Raw genomic sequence first — 25,491 nt, forward strand, 5'->3', positions numbered from 1 at the left:
TTTTTTTTTTTCTGTATTTTTTCAATTGCAAGAACTTATTAGATGAAAATCAGTTTCAATGATTTTCAATTGCTTTCTTCTGATTTGATTTAAAAGTTAAAATGTTCTATGTAACCCTTCATTTTATAGATTTTTCTGCTTATGTACTCTTAAATAATGTTTAATGTCTGTTATCTTCCATTATTTAGATTGGTTCATTAAAAATCCTGAAGGAAATTAGTCAAAATACATTGATCAGACATGCAATTGCAGATCTTGGGGGCTTAGAGATCATGGTCAAAATATTGGACTCCCCAGACAAAGAACTAAAATGTTTGGCAGCTGAAACAATTGCTAATGTTGCTAGATTTAAACGAGCGCGAAGGACAGTAAGGCTTCATGGAGGAATCAAGAGATTGGTAAGTATATTTTTTCCCAAAATGTCATTTTTTGCATACATGAGTCTTCAGATAGTATGTACCATCATTAAAAAGCAGCTTAATAAGCTTAATATGACACATATTTGTAGATAAATAAAAAAAAGTTTTTTTTTTTTTTTTTTTAGGTTGGATTGTTGGCATGTACTTCAGTGAGATCAACTGGTCTAACACCATCTCAGGCAAAAGATATTGAAATAGCACGTTGTGGGGCTTTAGCACTCTGGAGCTGCAGCAAAAGTACCAAAAACAAAGAAGCAATCCGTAAAGCTGGAGGCATTCCATTATTAGCTGAATGGCTCAAAAGTTCACATAAAAGCATCCTAACCCCAGTTGCGGGGACACTACAAGAATGTGCTTCAGAGGTAGGTAAACACATACAGCTAAGGTATTTCCAGTCATTAAAATAATTGACTACTGAAAAGAAGCATTACATTTTGACTATCATTTAAAAATGAAGCTTCTCCAGGACAGTTACTGGTACAGTTATCCCATCAGGAAGTTTCCACTCTGGATGTAGATACTCTGCAAAGTTTTTTGAGAAGGTTAGAGCTTGTAATAAAGATCACATATATATATATATTTTATTTTAAAGGCTAAGAGTAGTTCACAAAAGAAAGTATATAGAAATGAAATACGTAATGAGTTCATTTTTTTAAAATCATACTTAAGAAATGAAATTTGCGAAATTAAGATGTTATATTCTGGTTAATCAGTACATTTAAATTCTACAAAGCTAACCTGCAGATGTCGCCAAGAAGATCCAGTGCAGTACAGAACAATGTGTTTTAATGTTTTACATAATTCACAAGGACAATGTGTCTGATCGGTTGTCAAGAGAAGAAAGGGATATATGTGATTTCTCTACAGATTTCCTTGGCAGGTTTCACAGATTTGTGTGTATTAAGTTTTAAAATTTGAATACAGTTATTTTCACCATAGCTGTCTGAGATGAGTGGTTATTTCCCCATTTGCAGAATCAAATTTGAAAATATAGTGCATCGTGCTTATGGAAAAAAATATAAATAAATTCTCTTTGTGAATTTGAGACATGCAAGACATGATTTTTTTTTTTAAAGATTTTGCATTATGAAAGAGTTTGTCCTTGCAAAAATAGCTTCTTGAACTACACAAACTTATGCTTGCTCCATGTGACAGCATTTTGTCTTCAGTAAGTCTGTATTCAGCAGGTGAAATTTCCAAGGATTTCTTACCAGGCCAGACCTGGACATAATTTGGGGGGAACACTAAATGCATTTTTTTTAACGCAGATGTTTCCTTTCTCTTAAAAAATGGTTCCCTGCTCCAATTTCTGTAGTTGAAAAAAAATGGAAGAAAACATAACTGTAAAATTTTAATTCTAATAACATATTTTTTCTAGACTAATTCTAGGAATAGATTTGTTGTTTTGACTTCCAGCTGTAGATGAAGTAGAATGATTACTGGTTGATCCCATTCTGAAGCATCTGTTCCTTCCCTGTCTCTGAGCAGGAATGCTGGTCACCTTGTAAGTTGGGTGGCTACAAAGTAGGCATTGCAGTTCCTGGTTTTACTGGAGATTTGAAGACCACAGCCCCAAAGAGAATTTATGTATTTGTTTAGCTTTGAGAATATCAATCCAGGGCAATGCACATGGCTTGGTCTTAAAATAAAGTACAAGGTTTCAAAATATCAAAGACTTAAATTGTAATGCTGTGTTTTAATTGTGACTGGTGATGCTGACTGTAAACATACAGGGTTTAAAATGTGGAATTTGTATTTTTAGCCAAGTTACAGACTTGCAATAAGGACAGAAGGAATGATTGAGCACCTTGTGAACAATCTGAGTACTGAGCATGAGGAGCTTCAGATGCATTGTGCTAGTGCCATATTTAAGGTAATTGTATTAACTTATTAGATAAAAGCCAGGGTTAACACTTTGTTTTTATGTAGTTTACACATAGTATTTCTCAGTTTTACTATTTCTTTATTGTGTGAGATACTACTTTGTAAAAATATTGATGATCCTTGGCTTGATTTTTATGAGGATGTTTTAGCTGCATTTTGATATTGCAGTCATTTTCTTACTCCTCTTGTGTGCAAGCCCTAAATTCCAGTTAACCAGTGGAGAGAGGCAGGGCTTATTGTGCAAGAAGATGCATTTTTTTGTTTATTTGCCCACAAAGTGGACAATGTGACAGTGTAAACACTGCTACAGTAGCTGTTTACTGCCTAAACTCCCTTAGTGAAATGTTAGCGTATTCAGGCACTTTAATAAAATACTTGCATTTTCATTTGTGTTAGATTTGACTAGTTAAAACATAATGCACATAACTTTTGAAGACATTGCTTTACACATTTTGCATAATATGTGTATTTAATTTTTTGTATAGTGTGCAGAAGATAAAGAAACACGTGACCTGGTTAGACTGCATGGAGGTCTACTACCACTATCTACTCTGCTTGGTAACTCTGAAAATAAACAACTTTTAGCAGCTGTGACAGGAGCAATCTGGAAATGTGCAATCAGTGGAGAGAATGTGTCAAAGTAACAATTTAGTTTTACAAATATTTATTACATTATCATGTTTTGATTCTGTGGGCCTCTATTGTTTTCAAAATATTATGTCATTACTCTGCAAAAGCATGTTTTATGATTCGTTGGATTTTCAACTTAGGTTTTATTGTACCAAATACTGTTGGTGACCTCATCAGGGTACATTGGAAACAGTGTTAAGTTCCTGGAATCTTAACAGTTAACGGGGAAAATTGGTGCCTCTGAACAATAGTTAATATACAGAAGACTAAGCCAGGAGGTGTACTAACACACATAAAATATTTTTCCGTGTATGTGTATCTTATATACCCACTCTTCTCTCACTTGCAAACTGCAATCATGGCTGCACGGTAGAGTGTAGTCAGCACAATTAGCTTTAACATTTTAGGTTGAGAGAGAGAGTGAACATTATCTCACTCTGAGGTAAGTATCTAATATCCATTAGGTCCACCTGCTTTAGAAATATACTGGGTGCTAGGATAATTAGCCTCAATGCCTCTCTTCTTGATTACAAAAGGCGCTCAGAAAAGTAGCTTGGTCTGGACACCCAACTTCTAAAGGACTGCATTTAACTGTAGTGAGTCCTACCATAGGTACTTACATCCTCTTAGTATCATGGTCCAGAGTGGTTATATAAGAATTTGACAGCAGGAATTATCACTCTATCTTTTATGGAATAGCTTAATGACTCAGAATACTTGGCCCTTCTCATCTTAAATTAATACATCTGATTCATGCACCTTACCTCAAAAAAATGCCTGCTCTACTGGAGTATGTGCTAGGCTTCCTGCTGAAGTTATGCTGCTCTGTACAGAGGAATGAGATTCACAGACTGGGAGGAGAATCAATAAAAGCTAACCTCTTCCTGCAGCCCTAATTTTAGTGTACTCTGCTGGACAAGCAGATATAATAGATAAGTACTGGATAAAAAACAGAAAGAATTCCAGTAATCTGGGTTTACAGTGTAGCTTTTTACTATCCTAAATGAGTTCCCAAACTGCTCTTATACAGAGCCATGGTCTTTACATACTGTACTTCTGTCCTACTTCTTATTGCATTCCTCATTTCACAGTTACCTGGCTTTTCAGAAAGGTATATCCTCCTTTTCTGTGAGCTTTGGGTGTCTGCACAGAGGCATCCTGGTTCCAGATCAGTGACGAGATGAACTGAGTGGTTCTGTCTATACTGGTAAACTAAATAGGACCTAATCTCAGGTTCAGTCACTATGTTATGATTATCCATGCTGTTTAACTGCTAGCACGATCTCTCACACAGTTTGGCCTGTGCCAGCAAGAGCTCTTCCAGACAATGCCCAGACACCCCTTGGGAACAGCACAGGCAGCAGATTGTTTCCATTAGGCAGAATGGGTGAGGCCACCCTGAATTGTGAGGGTAAGAGATTTTAGCCATATGGATGCTACGTTGTGCTTCTTGTCCTCAGGGCTCCAGAATGAGCCATCGCCTGCTTTATTTATTAGTGTAGTTGTAGCCAATAATTCTGTGCAAATGCAAACAGATTTTTGCTGGGCTACTCGCATATCTTTGGCAAGGGCTTGAAGCTCCATGAAGGTTACTAGCCAGGCACAGCTCCAGACTGGAGCTGAATTCATGTATTATGCACTGCTGAGTCTGAAGCAATAAACCCAATCAAAAGTCAGGATGGGAGAACAAAACAGACCAGGGAGGAAGGATGATATGAAATCACGTAAGTAGATCTGGGGGGATGACTTTAAGTCTGGCATGAGGCTAGAACTAACAAACCCTGCTGGTTCCTGCAGGGCAACTTAATTACCTTCAGACTACTCTGCAATACTTCCTATACCTGAAGTATATTGCCGAGATTCTGTGCTGACTCAGCAGTGAGCTGGTACATGTGCCTACGTCTGACTAAGATTCCCGTTTGTATGCAAGCAGCCATACTGCTTCTGGACACAAGATGGCCTGAGCCAACAACTCTGTCAGACTTTAGCCTGCCCATCACAGAGCCAGCTGATATTATTCCATCCATGAAGCAGTGCGTCTGCAACACTCATAAAATAGTCGGAGAAAATCAGTAGTTTTATTTCTGAAATTGTTTACTTGCTTTGTTGCTCTGTTTTCATGTTGTTGGTGTTTCCTCTTTAAAAAAAAATATAAATATAGGGACACTTCCAAATTACATTGAACAAAGACTTTCTCTTTAAGCAAATGTTTATCAGATCCAAGCAAATCCGACAAAAATAAAGTTTCTAATTTCACAGTATAACATTAATTGTTATATCGATAAGCCACTTGGAAAGATTAATTTTTTTATTGAAACAGAGTTCTAGATAGATCTGCTATCAGAATATTAAAAATACTGTTTTTTGTTGTTGTTGTTGTTGTTGTTGTTTTTTGTTTGTTTTGTTTTTTGTTTTTGTTTTTTTGTTGTTTTTTTTTTGTACAAAAGAAATGTCGTGTACAGCTGATTCCTGGAAAATGAGTAGCTGTAGTTCAAGTAGACATTTGCAGAAGCTGGAGGACATAAGGGGAGCACAAGTGAAAACAGTTCTCTCAGATAATTTATCTTTTTAGGAGAGGAACCATGTATATTTACACAAAAATATATATCAAAGCATAATTAATAGGTGATATACAGGCTAGATCTAGTTTGATACACTAAGTGGAATTGTCAAGGTGTATCATAGAAAAGGTGCGAAAGGAAAATAGGATATTTGTTGAGCATTAAGAATCCTCTAAGTTCTGAACAAAACAAACTTAGCAATGGGGTGACCCCAGTGCTGAGAACTAAAGTACTGTTCCAGAAGATTAAATTCTGAGGTTTAGCATGCATCTGTTTGTAGGATGGAGCCCGCACAAGAAAATTCCAGGATTTTTACAAACGTGTTTTTGATCATCAGTACCAAAAGTGCTATGAGGGAAGTATTAATGTAAAAGTCAACTCAAATTTCTGTCAACTATTTTCTTAATTTTATTAATTCCAGAATTAAATCTAATATAATTCTGGTCTTACAGTAAGAAAATGCACATATTAGGCCTGAACTAGCTATAGAACTGATGAGGGTAAACCACTAAAGGGTTTGAATCGTCAGGGTGATCCTTTGGCTCCAGAAAGGTGGAAGAGGGTCAGATATACTCCTGCTCTACCTATTGTTAACATGGCAGAAAAAAGAAACGGAAGTTAGGATGCCACTGTACTTGCTAGTCTTCCAGTATGTTTACAGCTAGTTAAAGATGTTTCATCCACATGTTAAATTTTCAAATAAAATTTAATTTGAAATACTAAAATAGAGAAATATAGTTAAAAAGGTAAAGTAAGAAATGATGCTATATGTCGCACTTACAAGAACTAATTGGAATGGCTTACCTATATTGTGCTTTGTTCATCAAGATAATTTAATTACAGAAATTAAGGATTACCTTACAGTAGTAGCATACTGATAATAACTACTTTGTTTTTATTGCTGTCATTTAGATTTCATGATTATAAAGTCGTAGAAGTTTTGGTAGGACTGCTCACTGATCAACCTGAAGAAGTCCTTGTAAATATCGTTGGAGCACTGGGAGAATGTTGCCAAGAACCCAGACATCGAGCTATTATCCGTAAATGTGGCGGAATACCACCCCTAGTGAAGTTACTCACTGGAACCAATCAGGCACTGCTTGTGAATGTAACAAAAGCAGTGGGAGCGTGTGCAACAGAACCTGAAAATATGATGTAAGCCATTCATATTGACATTGTGAATATTGCAAAAAAATACATATTTTGAGTAATTCTGAGAGAAATATTGTTAATATTTTGGGGAGAATATTCAAGGTTCACATGCAGTGATATTTAAAATTTGTTACAAAATATTAAAAATATGTCTCTCTACAATGAGATAACATGGAATCATAGAACCATTGAGGTTGGAAGGGACCTATTTAGATCATCTACTCCAACCCCCCTGCTCAGACAGGGTCAGCTAAAGCAAATCACCCAGGACTACATCCAGTCAGGTTATGAATGTCTCCATGGATGGAGACTCAGCAGCCTCTCCAGGCAACCTGTTCCAGTGTTTGAACTTTCTCACTGTAAAATAGTTTTTTTCCTGTGTTCAAATTGTATTTTATGCCATTTTGATCACAGAATAGTTGGTTCATGTAATAGGGATGTTTGAAAAGCTATTTCCAGTTTGTGGTAATTCAACTCAGGGGTTTGAGGACTGCCTACTATACTTCTATCAGTTCATCAGCATTAGTAGTAGACTCAATTTCAGGTTAAACACTTTAGAAGGTTTTAGTTTTGTCAATTATAGTCTGACTTAAAAGGAAATTTTACTGTGTGGATTAGTTATTTCTTACTGTAAAATGTGCTAAATAGGAATACAATTTTTTCCTTGAGAAAATGTATAGAACATAAAGCTTTTATGTTTGGGGGTAAATCATATAGAACTGTAGTAAAATTATTTTTATTAAAATTAAATTTCAAAGTTACAAAGCACCTATTTACAAGTGCTGTATGATAGGTCCTGCTTATGCCTCTTTTCCTTTTACATCTGTTCTTGAATCATAACTAATTTCCTCAATTAGAGAAAGCAATTCCAAAAGAAATGTGTGCATTTACTGTCATGAAAAATAATTTCAAAGTTTTTGAAATAGGGTGTTATTTGTATTTTATCTGTTCTGTCCCTCTTCGTAATTCCTTTTATGAACTGAGACTTTCTTGCATCCTTTTTTTTCCTCTTACTCCTTTGCAAGACCGAAGAGAAAGACTGCCTTTTTACTCAGAAAGTTGCTGCTCTCTTCGGTTTTGTGATGTAGATTTGTACAGCTTACAAAGATCCTTGAGCTTTATGATTAAGTGTTCCAGTTAAAAGTTGAGGTGGGCATTTACTGTTCTTCCTGTTCCCTTACAGAGATATTTACCTCGAGATTCTCAGAATATTTCCCTCCTTATACATGTGGAAGATCAGAAAAAGAGTTTTAGTAAGCTCCTCCTGTTCTGATTTGCATAATTCACTTGATATTCATATAGCAGTGCAGGGAATTCTTTTCCTGAATAGGGCTTTTGTTTTCATGCTTTGGCTGTCACCCAGTGGCAAAAGGCTAGATGGTACACAACTGTAAACATGGGTTGTGTGAACAGTTAGCCATGTAGCAGAAAAGTACACATAAATGAAATCATCTTCACTGTGCATCTCAAATGAAGAATACTAAATGTCTACCTTTGCTGTAATGTATTAACAAAATTAACTCTGTAAATCAACCAAGAAATTTCAAAGCTAATAAATATAAATTGGTATTATGAAACCTCAGACATATGCCAGTACTCAGGACTACCACGTGTAATATCCAGTATGGATAGCTTCACACTGGAATGTGGTCAGCATAAGCACCAAAAATAACACAAGTTGCTGCTAAAATTGTGATAAAACAAAGTCCATCTTGTTTTTAAGGAGAGAGTACAGGTTGTTTGGGAGGAAACTTGAAAGAGTTTGCCAAGAGTGGGTGAAGGATTGAAATGTTGAATTCAGTTCATATGAAAAAAAATCTTTATCAAAGGTTCTCAACATTTCTTTTTATTTATTAATTTATTATATTTATTTATTTATTATTTTGAAAATATTTTAAAACATTAGCAAGGAACTTATTCCAGGAGCAAAATATACTTTTTGCTCCAACAGCAATAACAACAACAAAAACACTTACAGAGAAATTATGTTTATTACTGTGACATTTACCTGAAGTATTGTGCTAGTGCAAGTTCAGACTCGTAGCACTAGAAGAGATAATGCATTTTTTCCCAGAGGCACGATTCAGCCAGGTGCAGATAAGTTTGATCCTGATCCATCAAAATGTTTAAACAATGCTTAGTTTAAACATCAATATCAATGCAATTACTCACACATTTCAATGATTTGTTTGGTTGAGGACTCTGCCTCTTGCAGGCTTAAAGTATTAGATTCCCCTCCTCTTCCCCCACCCCAAATCATGGGCCATCCATTCCTCTTCTCTATCCTTCTCCTTAGACCAGTATAGCAGGAGCTGAGACTAACTCCTCATACAAACCAATCTTCTTTTTGAGAAGAGTGGGTCACCAAACACATGTAGGATACCTGATCTGTAGTATCATTTTGTTCTAATTGCAGAATATGGGACTCAGACTTTTGTTTCTGAGATTTTTTTTTTTTTTTTAATGTTAGAAAATGTTGATATATTGCTACTCAATTTATAAATTAGTGATATGAAAGCTCCAGAATGTGAACACTGCATGCTAAGGATGCTCAAATTCCGAGCATGCAGTGCGTTGTGTTTTTGTGACACAGTCATGGCACCAAGCTGCCAGAGTTCAAGAAGCATTTGGACAATTTTCTCAGACATGTGGTCTGATTTATTTATTTATTTATTTATTTATTTATTTATTTATTTGGGTGGTCCTTTGGGGACTCGGGAGTTGGACTCGATGATCCTTGTGAGTCCCTTCCAACTTGTATATTCTATCACTGTATGATTATATGATAAAATAGTTCAGGTGCTAGCCACTCTACTATTCCCATTATTACCTTATTTATTCCTGTTTAATCTTATCGAAGTATTAAGAGACATCTAAAAGATCCATGTGGTAGCAAAGTACCTGGAAACATTTTCCTTCCTACAGTACTTTAACTTTAATTTGGAAAGAAGAGGATGCACAGTTCCACCATCTCATTCCCTTTTATGCCTTACACTTTTTTTTTCTTGTTGTTGTTTCATGAGTTGCTTTGTTGTGCTAAAAATAGCTGTCTTGAAATACATCTGAGAAACGCTGTTTGAGCTCTTCTAATGCTTTCTGCTCTTTACAATCTATTGCTCATCTTAACAAGAATGTAGAGATCTTCCAAGATGTTCTTCTGGAAAGAAGCAAAGCCACTTTGTAGCCTCTAAGTATATACACATGATGGCTTTCTATTGGAGTTTAATAATTATCTGTTTCTGGTCTTCCTGGTTCAGTTGAATGAATCATTATTACATTCCTTATTTTGTAATCATCTTTTCAAGGAATGTCTTGATGGGTTCTGGGAGATCAGTTGATCTTTTCTATTAGCTTTTCTCTTGTCAATTTGGCTGTTAGGTCTTAAGGCTTGTTTTATTTGTCACCTGGTTTGGACAAGCAGTGTTTAGAGAGATTCTGTTTTAATTTAGCACTACAGAAACACCTAGAAGTATGATGATTCTTATGGATCCTGCTGTCATTGACCTTGATATGTACTAGAAACCCAGAGCAAAGCAGGAAAATTTCAAGTTAGTATCTAACTCTCAGTAAGAATTGAGAATTTTCAAATGTATTGTCACATTCTATTAGCTGCATGTGCTTAGTAAAGTTTCCCTTAGAGCCTTTCAGCTGAACAGTCTTCTATTTTGACTGTTCTTATACTTGCAGCAGTAGGCATGTGGAAACCACACACTGAAAGGGTGGAGCTCATGAAGTTTCTGTGAGTGATTCAAGGGTATGTAATGAAGAGGATAGGATTCATGTAGGAAATAAAATTTGATTCTGGATTATAAAAAAACAGAGCACGTTCCGTGAAACAGTGGAGTTAAATGCTGAGGGAAATAATGTATTTTTATCATAGGTTCCATGGAAGAAGCATGCATTGACAAAGAGGAGTAGTAGATTGGCATGGGTGAATCTATATCTTCTGTATAAAGATTGGCAACCCAATTCTCTTACAGTAATAATAAGCTGAAACTGTTTTCCATACTCTGTCTGCTGCAGAGTGCTGCTGCAAAGCATTGACAGAGATGCCTCTGCATATCTTTTATGTATGTTTGTCATTTTAAAGAACTTTCACAGTTATTCTTTTTATATTATCAAAACCAGAGTATTAATGCTCATTCTTTAACCAACATTAGATTTTCATTTGTACTTTTCATTCGAAAACCCATAGACTTCAACTCTAGCATTCAAAACTGATATGTTAGAATATTATAACTTAAAATGTACAAATATTTTAGCCAGACAGATGGAGTTGAAGACATTTGTATATAATTCTATTCATTAAAGCACTCTAGCAAGTAGTGGAAGTTTTAAGAAACATACTAAGTTGTGGTTTCAGAAAAGACAAGATTACAATCTGCCAGAATTAAACCCTGTAATCCTACCAGCAAGCACAATACAGAGTCAGTTTAACTTTGTTTATTTATATCTGTATTAGTGGTCTAAATTGGCAGACAATAGAACTAGACTTCTCAAAAGTTCTGTCAAATAATACTGTAACAGAAAAAGATGATAGATATGACAAACAGATGCCTATGCTCTTTGTGTGTGGTGTTTAAGCAATTCATTTTGAAGTGGAAAGATGCAATATTAAATCTGAATTCTAAAGAGGAGTACTATTTCAGATTAACAGTTCTGCTAGTTTCAGATGTATTTTAGAAAACAATGTAAATTCCTAGAATTGTGACCAAATTTTTGCAGACATACCGTGATATTCAGTGGCACTATGACATCAAGTTTCATAAATGCAATGTAAAAAACCTCTATTAAGCAACTGTGATCTATAAACAGCCAACAAAAGTCATTCATAAAAACTGTCTTGTTAAGTTATCTGCACTGGTCAAATAGCAAATAGCACTGTGTACTTGTAGTGAAGCAACAGATAGTAATTACCTATAATAAAATTAATATTCCTACTTTGGGTGAGTTTCATGCCTGTTAAAATTTATGCTATTAATAGTGTTCTATACATTGAATTCTTTAAGTGCATACAATACAGCTATTGTATAAACCAGTTAAATATTTAAACTTTAAATTATTAAATAGTAAGACTTTTTTAATATCATCTAAATATCACATTATTTCAGCTTTTTTTTTTTTTTATATTTTTTCCCTTCAGCTTTCAATATATTCTGCCTCTTTATTTAAGGACCCCTCCTTTAACAGTCCCATGATTAATACAGCTTTAACTGTAGTTTAGTTTTGTCTTTGTTACATCAACAAATTATTAGAAAGCATCTCATCTAAGTGACTGTAACCACAGGGAAACTAATGTACTAGATATGAATGAATGCAGAACTGGAAGCCAACCAAAGGAAATTTTACAGTTTCTTTGTATTTATTGTGATAAGTAGCAATATTACAGTGTCCTGCTAATGATGTTATAATCAGTTTGGGGATGAAAATTAGATACGAAAGCATTATACAAACAAATCTGAATATTGGTTAGAGTGATGCCATCAGAGCTGAAATTTTCAAGATCACAGGTCTGTGTTTTGTTTGTTTGTTTGTTTGTTTGTTTTCAAGATTACAGGTCTGTCTTTATTTGTAAAGAAATTTGAATGCATATTTTTGCCCACTTTAATAAAGAATTTTCATATAGAAAGGAAACTAACATCCAAACACTTTTATAGAGGAAACATTTTTCAGGGCCATTTATTTTAGTGTTCCCATTGCTTTTATAGCAGATATGCTAGTTTAACATCCCGTTTCTTCATCTGCTACACTGAAACCACGGAAAGGTTAAAAAAAATGGAATTGAGAAGGGATTTAGTCACTTGTTTACTAATGTTTTCTTTAATTGGCAAATGTATATTCTTAGTAAGATGAAAATAAAAGGGTTTGTGCTTCTATGGTGACACAACCATAATTCTTCCAGTATGAAAATTTGACAGTATCGTTCTTCTGCATAGAAGAACATTTGAGTTAACCTAGTATAAATGAGTGAAACCACTGATCGGTGATGAAGAATGTAATTTGGGGATTTGTTTGTTTATTCCATACCATTCTTTGTTTTATACACATTTAATGGACTGAGGACAACACTTTCAGATATTCTGAGCTATTCTGTTGGGTCTAAGACAACTCATATTTCTGGTCTTCAACCAAAAGGCAAAAAAATTCTTTAGAAAAGGAACCGTAGAGTGAGGGTAGTTTGCCTTGAAAAGCTGAAGAGAAGACAAGAAAACTGAGAAGAAAGTGCATTTTAAATCAGCAGGCTTTGGAAAAAAAAAAAAAAAAAAAAAAAAAAAAAAAAAAAGAGAGAGATAAATAAGCCTAGAGGCTGTTTTCTTAAATGTGGTAGAAAAATCTGAACTCAGTGTTTGACTTTTATCACTTGATTTTTATATACTGGTTGGAGTTGGGTCATTTATATTTAGCCCCTCTTGGGAGGAAGTATCTCATGTTGGTAAGTGATCAGTACTCTGCTTGACTAGAAGAAACACTCATGGATTTTTTTTAATTAAGTCCAATATAGGAAAAAATTCTTTGTGCTTTCTGAAATGACAGGAAAGTATTATTAAAATTGCTTGAAAGTTTTGCGGATTTGGAGAGATTTAAAAGCTTGTTTGACATTTATACTGAAGTTATCCTTATTATGTGGACGTATATTGGTAATTGTGTAGTTTATGATCATGCTGTTCTAATTTGTATTACGATTTCTGATTTTTTTCTGTTGAATTATGATATTCTTGCAGTTGATTTGGAAATGATTAAGTAAAATAAGCTGTATTAAATGAGCAGATCTTAAAAAAAAAATACAACTTATGGTTTCTCAGCTTAACCAACCTTTTTGTGCAGAAAGTTATTGTTTTGAAAACATAGTTGTTTAACCTGTTTGCAAAAAATGTTGTGATTAAAGTCTGTGGTTATTTTAGACAGAGTCCATGCCCTTAATTATTTTCCTTCTTCACATGACGGCAGAATTGCGTAAATAAATGATTTTATAATAAGTTGAAAAATTTCCTGGCAAATGTATTTACAGTGATCACAAATAAGATGTAACCTGTATTTTATTTCTCTTATCTTGTACTTACAATTAAAGATGTAGACTTGCATGTATACAACAGAATTTTTTCCTTCTGAGGTTAGAAAAGTATACTTGCTTTCCTTTATCTTCAGCTCATCTGCTTTGGGTTAAATATATCTTTTTGAAAAATAGGAATGTTTGTAAAAGCTGTTAAGTTTTGTTTGACCTTCCTTTCTATTTAAGGTATTCACTGTACCCTAATGTGACGTTATGATCCCCAGGCCTGATTGATATGTAAACATAACACAGATGGTGTAGAGATGATTCTGATGATAATTCATTTTTCAGCTAGTCATGAAGATACTTTGATTACGGTGTGTTTAAGTAATTATAACATAATATTCAATGTTAGTCTTGTTGGTAAGGAACACATGGGAAACAAGTTACACGTTATTCATGACCAACAAAGGGTGCAGTGTGGTGTGACCATTTTAATTTCTAATGCTAGATTAGAAACGTAGTACCTTAAAATATGTTGTACAGTAAGGTAAATACATTAAGCATAGACTGAATAAAAAGTTAAGTACATAGTTTTGGGCATAAATATTTGTTTTGGAAAGTATTTGTTACTATATGAAAGAAGCTAGTATGCTTGAATTCAGATTTCAGTTTACATGCAGATCGTTAAAAAGTCACATGCTTACTTCTACTTTTACATGAGTTCTGGTTATAATGCAGTTCACTTTATCTTCTATAAGCATTTTAAATCACAGTACTGATAAAAGCGTAAACAACACTCATAAGATTTAGTTGGAAAACATATCCTGTCTTTACATAATTTATTCACACCCATCTACAATAGCAAGCAATGTTTACTGTGTATGTTGATGGCAGTCAGCTGACAACAGAACACAAATACTTACGTAAAGCAAAACAATACGCTAAAGAAAAGCATACCAACATTTCTTAAAGTAGTTTCTCAAACAAACTGATATAATCTAAAATTTAGCATTGTGTACTCCATAATTAATTATCTCTTTTTTTCTGATCGATTCCTTTGATAGGATAATCGACCGTTTAGATGGAGTTCGTTTGTTATGGTCATTGTTGAAGAATCCTAATCCAGATGTTCAAGCAAGTGCAGCTTGGGCTATTTGTCCATGCATTGAAAATGCTAAGGTGAGAAAGTATTTAATAGCTTTGTTACATATATATTCACATACAGTTTTTGTATTTGTATGACTTACAGCAATACTTTGCTATTTGCCACTTAAAATGTATTTCATTCCTTTAACTGCTTTAAGTAATTGATGTATTCATTTGTTAAAAATAGAGTAGTAGCCCTCATCTAGAACTCATTTTGTGTTAAATGGAGGCATTCTGTTTTGCCTTTAGAGCACTTAACGTGTTTGGAATTAATTTAATAACTTGTCAGGATCCAAACTTCCTGTTCCCAAACAAAGTATGCTGAAAAAGCTGATCTGACAATGCTGGAAACAGAAAGCTTTTACTCATGGGCTTTGAATAGCACAGATAGTTGTAGTTGTTCACCACTATGAGGTACTTCAACTGCATTCTCAAGAGACTGTCTTTTGGTTTCAGAGCATATTTCAGTCTTGGTGCCAATGTAATCCATAGATTTTCTGCTGAGACTGCCAACAAAAAGTGCCAGTTGTGAATAGTGGTTGTTGTGCAGGTCAGTTTGCACAGAAGACTGAACTATTCATGTATTTCGTGTCAGTTCCAAGGTAGAGATAAAATGGTGTTATAATCTGTAACTCATCTTCAATGATTTCTTACCACTGACCTGTGGTAAAATAAATGTGGAAGGTTTTGTTTCTCATTAAATGTTTCCTAGAATATTAAGTAGACTTTTATCCTTATTTATTTTTTTTTACAGTAATATCTTCCATTTCTAATTTAGCTCCATATTCAATGCAACTTTTGTATCTTCTCTCTGCTATACTAAAAACACATATCCTTCTACATACAGTTTGAAACCTGACCATGTAAAGAATGGAAATTTCCTCAGAGAGGTAGATATCCTTAGGATCCTTTGCAGGCAGCATTTCCTGCCTGGAGCTGAGAACACTGTGGTTGCTATTTATGTATATAGATAGATGTATGTGTAGATATGTGGATGAAGGTATTTCAAGAACATTTGCTCCTGATTTTTAAAACTTCAGCATTTTCTATTTCTTCACAACGATTTCTATGAAGACAGCTTATTTGTCATTTTTCAAACATCCTGGTTATTCTGGATTATCTTTTTCTTTTTTTTTTTTAATTAAAAAATACATATAATCTAGTATGAAAGTTTTATATTACCTGATGATAGGGTGCATGCATGTCTCTTCTGTCAAGATCTGACTATACCTGCCTATCTCTTGAACAATATTTCTATAACTAAATGTTAAAATATTACTTTATCTTAGTACTCATTATGCATAGGACTCCATGACCTGCACTGCCAGAGTGGAGCTCTGCAGTGCTAGAGGTTTGACTAAAAACACGTTTTCAGAAACTAAAGGGATAGAGGACAGCTACTGAAATTACAGACTACATAGATATTTCTTCTCTGTTTCCCTCCCCCAGGGTATTTGATGAGTGTAAGCTATGTACATCCTTAGTGTAGCCACTCTCCTTTCATCTCTCTTGGCTGCCTGCCCAAATGCTAATCTGTGACCCCACAAAGAGTCTTTTGTGTGAGACTGAGGCAGAGTGGCACACTGAAACAAACCTACCAATAATACCCTTTCCTCTGACACTGAATGGAAAGAAATATGTATAAAGCAGCAATTATAGCCAAACCGTGGAGATGCAGTAACTATTTCTATGTAAACAAAATTTTGATTTTTTATTCACAGTTAATAATACTCAACAATTTACATGGTCTTCCGAGAAGCACGATTTGGTTTATGCAGTGCTTGACTCAAAAGCAGGAATAAGTATATGACTTTAAATGAGTTATGTGCACTCTGGATTTTCCAAGCCTGTACTTGAAACATGTTTCCAATAGCTTTGAGCTTGAAGTCTGAATTTGTTTTGTTTTGTTTTGCGGAAGCTGTAGTGCTTGTCTTCTGTAGTGTGGACCTTCACAGATGAAAAAGAACTTGTTAACAGTATCCAAAACAAATTTTATAAAATTTAATACAGCATCCATTTTCCTGCACAGACATTTTGTGCAGATACAACTTAAACATTATTTGCTATGATACTTATAAAATCATAGAAGCTAATCTATCATACTGATATGGCTCTTTTTGCCATAGTGTGTGAGTACATGGACATCTCTCATGCATTTACTCCTACCATAATCTGTTTAAGATTAGAAAACCCACCATTTCTGTTTTACAGTTAGAAAGTAGTGAGTCACAGAATGCCCAGGTGACTTCTCAAAGATGTTTTTGAGCATTTGGGTCTAATTTGCCTGCTGTTAGGCAGGAAGTTAATGGCAAAAAAAGGGAGGAGAATCTAAGTGCCAATATCCTTAGGTTATATAAATTAACAGTTGCATTATGGTAGCTGGTTCAGGGTACTTCCCATAGAATAGTATTGTAGAACTGGACTGACAATATTGCTGATTACATCAGGATGATATAGCAAAGTGAAATTGTTTATTACATCAGTATGATTTAGATCAGTTTCATTTGGTCTGTGACAGATTTAAGACTTTTAAAACAGAGGATATAAATTATACATTACAGTACATAAACTGTTATAACTCTGACAGTCATAATATTGGTTTGAGATCAGTCATGACCTCCGTATGCCAGCATTGTTTCTAAATAATTTTAGCCTTAAGAGTGGCTTGTAGAGTGAAGATCTTACAGGTAGTTTGGCAGTGGCATAATTTAGGTGGTAGAACTCATGAGAAAATTTGTACTGCACTTATCAGTGCTATTTGTGAGTCTTAGAAAAATATCGTACAATTTTGGATAAATTAAGGTATACCTTTATTTAAACTGTAAGGCTAGAAGAGCTGAATCACTTATTCAAATGAATTATCTTATTAGAAACATACTTGTATAAATTAGTTATTTCCAAAAGGAAAAGTTACTACTGCAGGCACATTGGTAACGACAAAAAGTAAGTATACTGTCCAAAAACCACAAATGATTGTGAAAAATTGCTAAGAAAAGTCTACTCAACTCTGTTGATGTTGGAACAGCAATATTTGGTTATGATGCTACTTTGAAAAAAACAGTATTTATAGTGTTATCCCAATGTACATCAGCCCAAACAGAAAAATTGAGAGAAACTCCACAAAGATGTTATTTGGGCTATCATAAAATTCATCCAAAGACATTATAGTGATGAGAGGAACACTGTCAACTGTTTCCTCACAGAGGAATGTATAAAAAGTATGTTTTGAAATAAAAAATAAAATAAAAATAAAAATAAAAGTTTTAGAGGTTATTTTCCTTTCTTGTATTTAATAGAGTTTTGGGTGCAAACATAACGTAAGGCCTTATCCTTTCTTCTGTTTTGTCTGTGTTTGCATATCAGCTTTCAGCTTTCAAAGTTTAAATTTTAACCTTTGTTACAACTACAACTGTAAAGGCTTTCTTAAAGAACTTCTGGAAGTCAGCTGTGTATGAAGTCTGTCAAAATTATTCAAGTAAACAGTCTGAGACTGGGAATTTGGGGGAAGAGAGAGGGAAAGTTTTTTATCCTATTTTTTTAAAGCGTGTTTGTAAAATGACATCTCACTTTTCTGATAAAGTGTCATCCAACCCCACCCCCGAACACACACAAATGCATTTCTTCCTTTTTACCCTCTCAATGGAATTTCATGGGTGTGATGAAGGATGATCAGCCATCTAAAGATGATTGTGTATTTCCTACATAAAGGGAAAGAGAATGTCCATTCTTTTTCGCACACAAAATCTCTTTTCTCTTGCACACAAAATAAATGCAAAAGCAGAACTAAATCAGGTTTAGGAGGGAAGGGTCAAGAGATGAGCATGTGTGATGGTCAAGTAGCCTTCACTTTTGCTAAGGTAGTGACTTCTACTGGAGGCAGCAGTCTGGAGTTAACATGGGTGGAAAATATGCTGCAGATGACCCATGCTATTTAAGATGTCTATATAAATTTTGCTTGTTGAGGAAATTTTAATGTAACCATATGTATAAAACTAGAATGGACATTTCTGTATTAAAAGTAACAGGGAAAGGTAGTTGAACTTTGAAATTCTTCTGATATTTAACAATTAGGAAGATTATTTGCCATTGTAAATATTCTAAGTTACTTTTTTTTTTAACACATTTTACTGATTAATAACTCCAGTGTATGAAGATTAGCAGTTCCCCATAATGCAAACTGTTGTTCATTTGTTTATATTTTAAAAATTTTACTTAAATAGTTCCAATATATTTTTGTTTATGTACTTTTCTTTGGATAAGCCTGTAACGTCAAAACTCCTTGCTTGAGTATGTACAGCATTTTCCAGTTTCTTTGTTTTCCTTGTTATGCTTCTTGTATTTATATACGGAAATCTTGGCAGTTCAAACTTAATGCTCTTTACTGATCTCTTTCCATTTGCCTATTTGTTTTCTCTAGACATTATCGTATTTTAACATCATTCATACCTACTTCTCTAAATTTGATCTCAATTTTATGCCTTTTTTAATCCTTGATAATCTGGATGTAGTGTACAAATTTTTAGGCTTTTGTTACAAAGAAAGACATAAGAAAGACAAAAAGGAATTTTTGGCTTGCCCCTCAGAACTTACAGAATAGCAGGGTCCTTGGAGATTTAGGAAGCCTACAAAGTGGCTTGGTGAGTTCATAGTTGGTTGCCATACTTGCAAGGGCCACAAAGTGCCAACCTCTCCAATGACTCTTGCCACAGGCTGCCTAGAAGTTTAGTGGACCAGTTGTCATGGAGTGTTTGGGCTCCTACAGACATGCAATCCTAGATCCAGAATGAACTGCCATAAATTGCCCTGAGGTCCTTAGGAGCCCAGTTCCTCCTGTAAAACACAACCTGAAATCTGGGAAGCAACAGGAAACTGAGAACGTAACCTATGTCTCCCAAACTGGGGAGCCCCAGATCCTAAGTGCAAAGCAGCTGCCTGAGAGCTTGAAGAACTTAAGCCAAAAAGCTTAGGAGCTCCTGGAGACCTGGCTTTCCAGCTGTTTGGCAGCCCATCCGGCAAGAAGTCAGGGATTCTGTGAAAACCAGAAGCCAAGCAGCCTGGCAGGCTACTCACCAGCCATCTGGCTGACAAGAGAAAAGATGAAGAGGCACGTTGGTAATTTAGCCTGCCTTTATGCCTGGTTTCTGTCAAAACTTTTCAAGAAGTCGTGTTCTTATGGAAGGTTTTGGTTCCATTCCATTAGCATTTTCTGATGGAATACTGTTCCACTGGAAAATATTTGACCAGCTTTTCTTGTAACTTAGTTTATAATAGCTACACATACTAGTCAACAGCTTGTCATGTAGCTTCTGTACTTTTAAATTAGACTTGCTAATTAGATTTAAAAATCTATAAAAAGCTTAAACCTCATCTTCCTCCCATTTTTTTCTTTTTCATCTCTCCTTTGTTTTTCCTTCTTGTCCATCTCACTTTTTTTCTGTCTTTACCCTCTCTCTTACCATATGTGACTTCCATAGATTTTAAGGCAAGAAAATAGCACGGAGATCTTTGTGTCTCATTTGCTGCATAATACAAACCAGAAAATTTCAAGCAATCATTTTATCTACCCCAGAAGCTTTTGATTGTACTATAACATATTTTATACTTCATGCTACTTGTTCAGATTCTCAGTGGTCCGTAATTGTAATTGGTAAAATATGATATGATTGCCTTCTCAAATACCACTCTAATTTATGGAACCATGCCAGAGTTGCAACAAGACAAACAATAGTTGTTATAACTATTTATTTGTTTGTGTTGTCACTGCATTGATTGTTTAGCTAGACTGTCCTCAGAACATTTCAATATTACTTTTTTGCAATGCTACAATATGAAACGACATTAGTACCGGCTATCTCACAAATATGTTAATAATTATATGAAGAAGTTTACTTAGACACTTATTCAGCTTCAATGTTTTGAGCGCTTACTTGGATTCAGTTCAACACAAATCCAATGGAAACAATGTTTAGTTTTTTCAATTAGTCAGTGTCATCAGTTTCTCATGCTTCCATTATTATAATGCTTTTCAAAATAATCTAAAGCAAATCATGATGTTTTCGCCACAGTGGCCTCAAAGGACTCTGATATTAGTAGTTTCATTGCTTCTGTGAAAAAAAAAATAGGATTTGGCATTTATCCAATACTGAACTTCAGTGAGAGTTATGAGGAGTAAAGTGGAGAAAGAGTAGGTGTAGTCTGCCAGGCTGAAAAGTAAGGAAAACAATAGACAAAAGGACATCCAAAATTTGTGTGAGTGACCATGAAGACATGTTTTCCCCACCAACTTTCAGAGGACATTCATTGCACGCTTTCTTGGGCTGTACACTTGACTAATGGACTTTGCCATTATTTCTTGAAGCTATCAATAGCAAATATACATGCCAAGTATTTAGCTGCGTGATGAATTTAGCCCTGAAGAGCACAGAGTAAGGGATTCTGCTCTTCTAGGCTATGGAGTAGCACTGGGGCTATGTTAAAACTACTAATGTAACACTAAACCTGCTCTGGCATTACCTCTTTCAGTGAGGTGAAGAGGACAGGATAATATGTGTTGATTGTCTGCTATTACTTTTCCAGCAGATTGCATTTTCCCAACACACTGTACAGAGAAAGAGTTGTGAATTATAGTAAAAGAGGCTCATCTTGCAAGGGTTTCTTCATCAGTTCCGCTACAGTGGAAGCCTTCACAGCTCTATAGACAGGAATAAAATTAGTCTTTAAATATAAAATAATTTGAATCAATATTACCATTGTGTTGTTTAATTTGAAAAATGAATAGAAACATCCTCATGCATTGTGTTTGACTTTTTTCCTTTTTTTCAGCTGTAATTTATAAATTTTAAAAAAACAGATATAAATGTGTTGCTTTTCTTTATTTTGAATTTTTAATTGGTTTGTGCATTAGGATAAGTCATTCGGTTGGCCATAGGGCATGCAAATGGACTGCTTCCTTCACTGAAGAAAAGGTAGTTTAAAGATGACTCTTGCTAATTAGAGTTTATTTGCACAGCCATACCATCACTTTTCTGGGCAAAAGCATTTCAGTTTGACAAATCAGGTTTGACACCTTAAGCTTTTTAAGATGTTCTAAGAGTGAAATACTACTTGTTTTTAGTGGAGAAACTTTTATCTTTCAAGTGGAGTATTTTTAAAGATAAACACAATGTGTTTTTGTAATACGGTGTTTAGCTTTAAATCTTTCAAATAAAGAAACCAGTATTCACTTTGGAAGAAATAAGAAGGGAATCCAGTTACAGAAGAATTCAGTAGTGCCTGTTCAAATACTGTATGTCTCAACCTAAGGCTGATGAACTTTATTTACATAATGAAAATAACCACAAACACACACACACACACATACACAAACCCAACAACCATATAATATGATGACAAGAGAAGTCAAAAATCTCAAGTGTTCTTCTTGAATAAATACCGAAAAGATCAAATGATTTTTCCAAACCTGTCTTTTCTGCAAATATTGTAATGCTTTCTGCTCCCAATTAAAATAAAAATAAAAACAGTGTAAAGCTGGTCTATCTCACAGTATTTCTGCTCTTGTCAGAAGCCAGTGTATAAATATTTGAAAAGGAAAAGTTAGCTAAATTTTGTTGATAGGCATGCTCTTTAAGATGGAAATATATGACTAAAGAGTAACAGGATGAAGCTTTATTAGTACTGCAGGTAACTTTGCTGTCCTCAGCATATATGACAGACATTATTTTTACTGCTTGAAATTGCAAACTCCTCCCTTTGAATACAGTTTTGAAATAATATTTGTCATACTTCTTGAGGATAAAAAGAATTTCATTTTTACAAAACTGTATTTAAATTGAACGGAGTGGTATTATTCGGGCAATAGAAGTAAGGTTCTGTCACAATAAGTGAAGTGGGGGGAAATTAGCTAAATTAAATAAGTTTTTGTTACCTTTTGTTTATTTATTTATTTTTGTATACCTATATCCTAAGATGTTCTTGAAGCTTTTCAAAATACTTTAAATTTGTTGATTAGCTTCACAAATAACATGAAATTAAATGTAGTTTGGTGGCTGTATTAATAGATCAGAGTTTGCAGTATATAAATGCGAAGTATAACTGTAGTCTTGGGCTGGAAATGGAACACTTTCCACTTCAAGTTCAGTATGAAAGTCATGTTATTAGCTAGTAGTAACCAAGTTGTACAGTGCAGACTTTGAAACAATGCCATTTACATTTCTGCAGTGAGTTTTAAGGACTACGAGTAAATGTGAAAGCTTAACACACACAAATAGCTGGAAATGACAAATCCTTTGGGTTAAGTCTCACAAAAAAAGTTGTGTTTTGATTGATTTATAAGGTCAAATTTAAAGATAGCTTTTCTTTCTACCTGAAACAAAAAGTACAAAAATATTTCCAAAGACATGTTTTATATTATTTCTCTTCTCTTATGTTACAAAACTATAGATGGAAATGCCTGAAGGAACTCTTCGATTTGGAAACTAAAATCACAGAAATTTCTTTAGCCTTTAAAGTATGGACAGCTATCTGATCATTAATATAAGTATACTCAAAGATTCAAAAGAATTGAATCCAGACCTCTGCAATCAGAAGCACAACTTCATATAATTTCCTCAAATGAAGATATCTTTAAATGATGACAATTGTATATAATACATAAACATTTCAGTAAAAGTAAATGAAGTAGAAATTTACTGTACAAAGCAAGTATGTGGTTTTGCTAAATGATATCAAAAAGATTGCATTTGTTGTTTAAATTCTTTGAAAGAAAAAGTAACATAATGGATTTTAAAGCTTTCATTTCAGTCCTTCTTTCTGCTCATTGTTCTTCAAATTTCTTGCTTTTTTGCTTTTCCCTTTGTCTTGCACAGACCACCAGACTACACCCACAATCACACTTGGGAAACTTTCCTGACATGTGGTTTCTGCAGTTTCCCTCTGCTTTTCATCACTGGTAGAATGTTCTGTCCTTGTGTTTAGCTGGTTTCACAGACGATTATTGAAACTCCTTTCTTTTACTTACTGCTTGATTGTTTATATATTATTCTGTCAGTTTAATATGACCATACATTTTTACAAAATGTGGAAAGTGCAAGCTAGTCAGAAGAGAAATTTTACAAATAGGGTTATAATCATCTGGAGAGAAAATATGTACAGGTAGCAAAATGTAAGATTTTCATGTTAGTTCATTAGGGTGGGATACAGATTATCTTCTTTCTTCACAAAACTTCTTAAAGAACATGAATAATACACAGATAGCTGAACCATCCAGAAGAGCAGGATCATTTGCATTTATAGCTGAGCCCCTTACAAATCTTAGACACTTACTGTAGAGTTTACTTGTTGAACAGAAACCTTTCTTATTTATTGAGCCAATATTTAGACACGGCTTCTGGAGTAAGTTTCAAGAAATTGAAGTAAATGTAAAATATCCATTCTTCTAGCCATTTAGCTCTTTGATACATATAGTAAGAAATTTATTTGTAGGATTTTTCTCTGTGAGCCATTTTTTCCAGCTTTTACTCAAGTTTTAAAATTCCAAGTAAGGCATGAAAATGCCTATCAAGAAATACTGTTTTAATTCAAGTGATTGTCTGCAGGCTTATTTACATTGTGGTATATTCTTACTAAATATATACATAGTATATACTAGCAATGATAAACTTTTATCCTAGAGTACGCATGGGAAACATGCTGCAAGCCCACCTCACTTTACATGCAGCTCACATGGTAACAGGATTGGCAGAGTGCTGCCCTTCCTTCGTTGCTTCTCTCAGCTGCTTCTCTGAATCACAAACATATGTTGTCCTTCTGCATAAACATCTAGATCCCCTTTTAATTTCTGTTAGGACCTGTATTATTTGTTCATTCTGTTAATTTTAGGACTTCAGCCCAAAGTTTGCTACTGGATATTACCTTTCTTCACACGCCTTGGCTTCTGGTTTTGATCCTCAAACAGTATGGCTTTAACCTTTCCCTTCCAGTCTCAAGAATTTCCCTGCCTGTGTTAGAAAATACTACATTCCTGATGGGGCTACCCACTGCTTTTGCTTTCTGTGTGAAGGAAACATCACAGCTAAGAGTTCTGCTTAGCATGTAGACCCAGAACTAAAGAAGTAGGAAATTTTATTTTCCAAGACCATGAGCGATTTGATGGATTTGCTCAGCAAAACTAACACAATACAATTGGAGTCATACTCTGCTAATAAATCAGCTCTGAAAAAGAAATAAATATAATCAAAACCATTCTTGGTCTTATGGTCACTCCTTAGCCCTAGGAAAGTTCACACTGTCCATGTTTGCACTTTCATGAAGTCCTAAGACCTTTCAGTTCAAAAGGGTTTCAGGAGAAAGTCTGTTAGATTTTATTCAAAATTATCCTATTGACCTGTTGATGGAACTGTATAAATGAAATTCCACTTGTAGCCCTTTCTTTCCATCTCTGCATTTTTTTTTTTTTTACCATCACTGACATACACAGGCTAAAATTTTTTCCACAGATTTACTTCTGACCACTTAGCCAGTCACTTTTGCTCTCTTTCTGTGTAATAAGAGTTTGACAGCAGGCTGTCCAATGCCACCTTTGTACAGCAAGATGTCACGAAGAATCTGCTCAGATCTATTTTCTCCTTCAGAGTTTCTAACTGTTCTTTTCAGAAGAACATGCTCTTGGTGCTGATAGATGATTGCAGATCTTTCTTAGTACTAGTAA

General features: G+C 34.5%; 1 protein-coding gene across 1 annotated transcript in view; it reads left to right on the forward strand.

Moving 5' to 3' along the window:
- Nucleotides 1-25,491, forward strand: part of ARMC4 (armadillo repeat containing 4) — a 90,127-nt gene that overhangs the window by 33,092 nt on the left and 31,544 nt on the right. Inside the window, exons 11-16 of the mRNA XM_032182664.1 lie at nt 189-398; nt 545-781; nt 2,182-2,292; nt 2,789-2,943; nt 6,407-6,649; nt 14,705-14,819. Coding sequence (XP_032038555.1) covers nt 189-398; nt 545-781; nt 2,182-2,292; nt 2,789-2,943; nt 6,407-6,649; nt 14,705-14,819 — 1,071 coding nt within the window. The remainder of the gene's footprint in view (nt 1-188; nt 399-544; nt 782-2,181; nt 2,293-2,788; nt 2,944-6,406; nt 6,650-14,704; nt 14,820-25,491) is intronic.

This window comes from Aythya fuligula, chromosome 2 (genome assembly GCF_009819795.1).
Source record: "Aythya fuligula isolate bAytFul2 chromosome 2, bAytFul2.pri, whole genome shotgun sequence".
NCBI lineage: Eukaryota > Metazoa > Chordata > Aves > Anseriformes > Anatidae > Aythya > Aythya fuligula.